Here is a 3,177-nt window from a genome sequence, read left to right as displayed (position 1 = left end):
GCTCTACGCCTGCAGAAGACACAGACGTCTATCCCCGTGAACACTGGGACGGAACTCAATGGAAAGGAAATGATTCTTATTTCAACCATTGCGTATATTAGCTGCGACATATGAATCAAGATGCTATGACCGAAAACATTTGATTGACAGATGACCGTTGATATATGATTGGCCGAATTTAGGTCTTCAGGCTGACGTATAACTAACTGGCCTGCGTAAGATAACGGAAAAAAACACACAAATTTTAAGACAGGATTTTTCTTCTAAAACAGAAATTTGTCCGATAAAGAGTACATTTATATACATGTTTAAGCCAGAATGATGTGACATTTAAATATGATTTCCCTGCGAACAGTTGGATGTGCAGCACAAAAATAAAAGCACAAAAAAAGCGGGTTTGTGAAATAATTTGGGATTAATCGCATTAATGGCGGCAGTCATTTGAATGAAAACATGCTCAGAAAGGTTTTACTTATCTCTGCGTTAATCCAGGTAAAGTACCACTCCTGAACATCCAGGTTTTAAAGTAAATAATGAGGAAATTCTGCATTTCTACAAATTAAAAGCACATCAACCTTTTTCTTGTCCTTTTTTTTCTTCTTCTTCTTGTCCTTTTTCTTCTTCTTCTTCTTTTTCTTGTCATCGTCACTGTCAGAGGAAGAAGAGGAGCTATCAGAAGAACTGGAGTCCTATAAGCAAGGAGAAGCAAATGAGTCACAATCACACCTTAACCGGGATAAAATTAAAAGATCTGACACATTTCGACGTTAAACCTTCTTCTTAGTGTTTTACTGTTTTTTATTTTTTTATTTTAGCCGGCTGAATATTTGGGGTAAACATATGCAAATCCTGCCTTCTTCTTCTTCTTTTTCTTTGTCTTCTTCTTCTTTTTCTTTTTCTTTTTCTTATCATCTTCGCTGTCTGATGAGCTGTCAGATGAGGAGGAAGAGGAATCCTGCAACAGAAAAGGTTTGAATAAAATCTTACTTTATATGATCTGAGTTCAGGATTTGTTTAAATAAAAAAACAACCAAACCTTTTGTGATACAATCACAAAAATATCAGCTTTTTGATGATTATAAATACCTTCTTCTTCTTTTTTTTCTTTTTCTTGTCCTTTTTCTTCTTCTTCTTTTTCTCCTTCTTCTTTTCATGCTCCTCATCTGATGAGTCGTATTCCTGATTACGCAATACATGAAGCATTAAATATATTTTTAAAAAGACGAATATTGATTAATATTGATTTCTCACCACTTGTATCTTCATGGCTTCTATGTCAAGCTCCTCCTCCAGGCCCTCAGGACCTAAAACCAGCGAAAAATATGATCCAGGTTATTAATAAATGACTGTTAATTATATTTTATATGAAGATACACCTCAGTTAAAACACATATGGTTCCAAACTCCAGTTCAAATATAACCTGTATTTTTTTTGCCACAAAGCAGCAGCATTTATACTTTGGAGAACAGCTTGAATTCAATCTAAACGACAGTTTTTAATGATACAAAATTACATTTGAACTGAATAGGCAAAGGAGAAAGGTTGAAAACTTACCTTCCTGACAGACGACAACGTTGTCCCAGACATAGTTTTTCATCTCATCCTTTTTCTTCTTTTCCTGCTTCTTCTTCTTCTTTTTCTTCTTGTCATCCTGCAGCCAAATGGGGAACATGTCATGTTTTATGATGATCGTTTTATTGCCTGACTAATACCAGAACGTCCGTTACCATGGGGGGGAAGCCTGAGACTGTAAACATCAGCCTCAACTTATGTAAACAATCATTTTTGAAATGAAGTCATTTATAATTCATTCGTTTATAGAAAACCATCTAGAGATTGAACGCAAATAATTAATGAAACAGGCCGTTCCCATTTGAGTAACGCTGCCATCAAACAGGCAGGGCGAGATACTCCTTGATCTTTCACACATTTATTTTTTCAAACGTCGTAGCAACAATCTTTAAAAAATCATGGATGTATATGAATGGATGCATATGAATGTAAGACAACCATCTAGTGGAAGTCTAGACCTGTATCTTAATTGATCCTCTATTTTAAGATTTGAAAATGTATGCTTTTGGTCTAATCTGGCTGATCTTGAGTTTCTTTGTAGAAATGTGTCAATGTTTGAACCTGAATTCGCAAACGAGATAGAATGATGGCAGATGGAAATATAGAGGGAGTTGGTTTTACATAGTAGTGATTCATCCAGCACAAATAAATTCGATGCCATACCTTTTTTATTTTTGTAAAAATGCCTTTTATTGAAATCCAGTGGATAGGTGAAAAGTGTTTAGAAGCCTGTAACTGTGTGTGGTCCTGCTCTGAATCAAAGCATATCAGCTAGGAGGTCTCATTGCTTAAGGTGAAACACGGCCCTCCACACGCCCTAAAACCAGGCCGTCTTCTCGGAAGTGAACCGAGGCGTGCTCCGCTTGTTGCAAACAAAAGAAAAATCAAATGTTCAGCAAGTGGTTCTGGATTTTCCAGATGGTGCTGGCCTTCCACCCACATTCCAGGAAAAGACAACCCAACCTCTCATCTTTTGATAAAAGCTGAGTTCGTGGAAAAAGCAAACAAAAATAACAGGTTCTCTCTTAGGTTAAACAGGGTTCACAGACTTTGAATAGTTTCTACTTTGAGTTACAGAATGAAGTTTGGAGTAATTGTAAATTTTAGGTGCAAGTAGTACAGTGGGCGGAGCCTAAGTAAAAAGGCCCTGTTTTCTCCACCATACTGAGGTTCCTGGTCATGAATGCTGTGCTAATACAATTTTAAAACCGTGGATGAGGTGTAGCACTGGTACGGAGGGTGAAGCGTGCATTGTGGCTCCAGTTCTCAACGTCACCGGTTCGAGTCCAACCCCATTGACCTTTGTCCTGTATCTTTTTTTTTAACTCTTAAACCCATTTCCTGTCGGCTTACTATTAAGAGCTGGATTGTAGAGGAGGCATAAATAAGTGACCTTAAATTATTCAACTCGGAGGAAAATTCACTTTTAAATTTTTGTTGTTTTACTCTGGGACCAAATATCCTTCAACTTAGGTAACTTTTACTGACACACGGTGCGGTAAGCCTAGCGCCATTCTCCCCGCCTTACAAGCGAAATCAATGGGAACTACTAGACACATCTGCAATTAACAACAATTATTGAAGATTTCCAGAGGACTTCACCA

The 3,177-nt window shown here is 37.2% G+C and overlaps 1 protein-coding gene across 1 annotated transcript in view; it reads right to left on the bottom strand.

The window, feature by feature from the left end:
* LOC107098223 (cylicin-1-like) overlaps positions 1 to 3,177 on the bottom strand; it is a gene marked incomplete at its 3' end in the record, with an annotated part of 13,198 nt that overhangs the window by 705 nt on the left and 9,316 nt on the right. Inside the window, exons 5-9 of the mRNA XM_015395749.1 lie at positions 1,556 to 1,652; positions 1,252 to 1,304; positions 1,087 to 1,179; positions 854 to 955; positions 576 to 689 (exon numbers count right to left, since the gene is read on the bottom strand). Of these exons, the coding sequence (XP_015251235.1) occupies positions 576 to 689; positions 854 to 955; positions 1,087 to 1,179; positions 1,252 to 1,304; positions 1,556 to 1,652 (459 nt within the window). The remainder of the gene's footprint in view (positions 1 to 575; positions 690 to 853; positions 956 to 1,086; positions 1,180 to 1,251; positions 1,305 to 1,555; positions 1,653 to 3,177) is intronic.

Source organism: Cyprinodon variegatus, unplaced genomic scaffold, assembly GCF_000732505.1.
Source record: "Cyprinodon variegatus isolate N-32 unplaced genomic scaffold, C_variegatus-1.0 Scaffold759, whole genome shotgun sequence".
Classification (NCBI taxonomy): Eukaryota; Metazoa; Chordata; class Actinopteri; order Cyprinodontiformes; family Cyprinodontidae; genus Cyprinodon; species Cyprinodon variegatus.
Note: the sequence above shows the minus strand (reverse complement) of the source record. Positions and strands in the feature narration are given on the sequence as shown.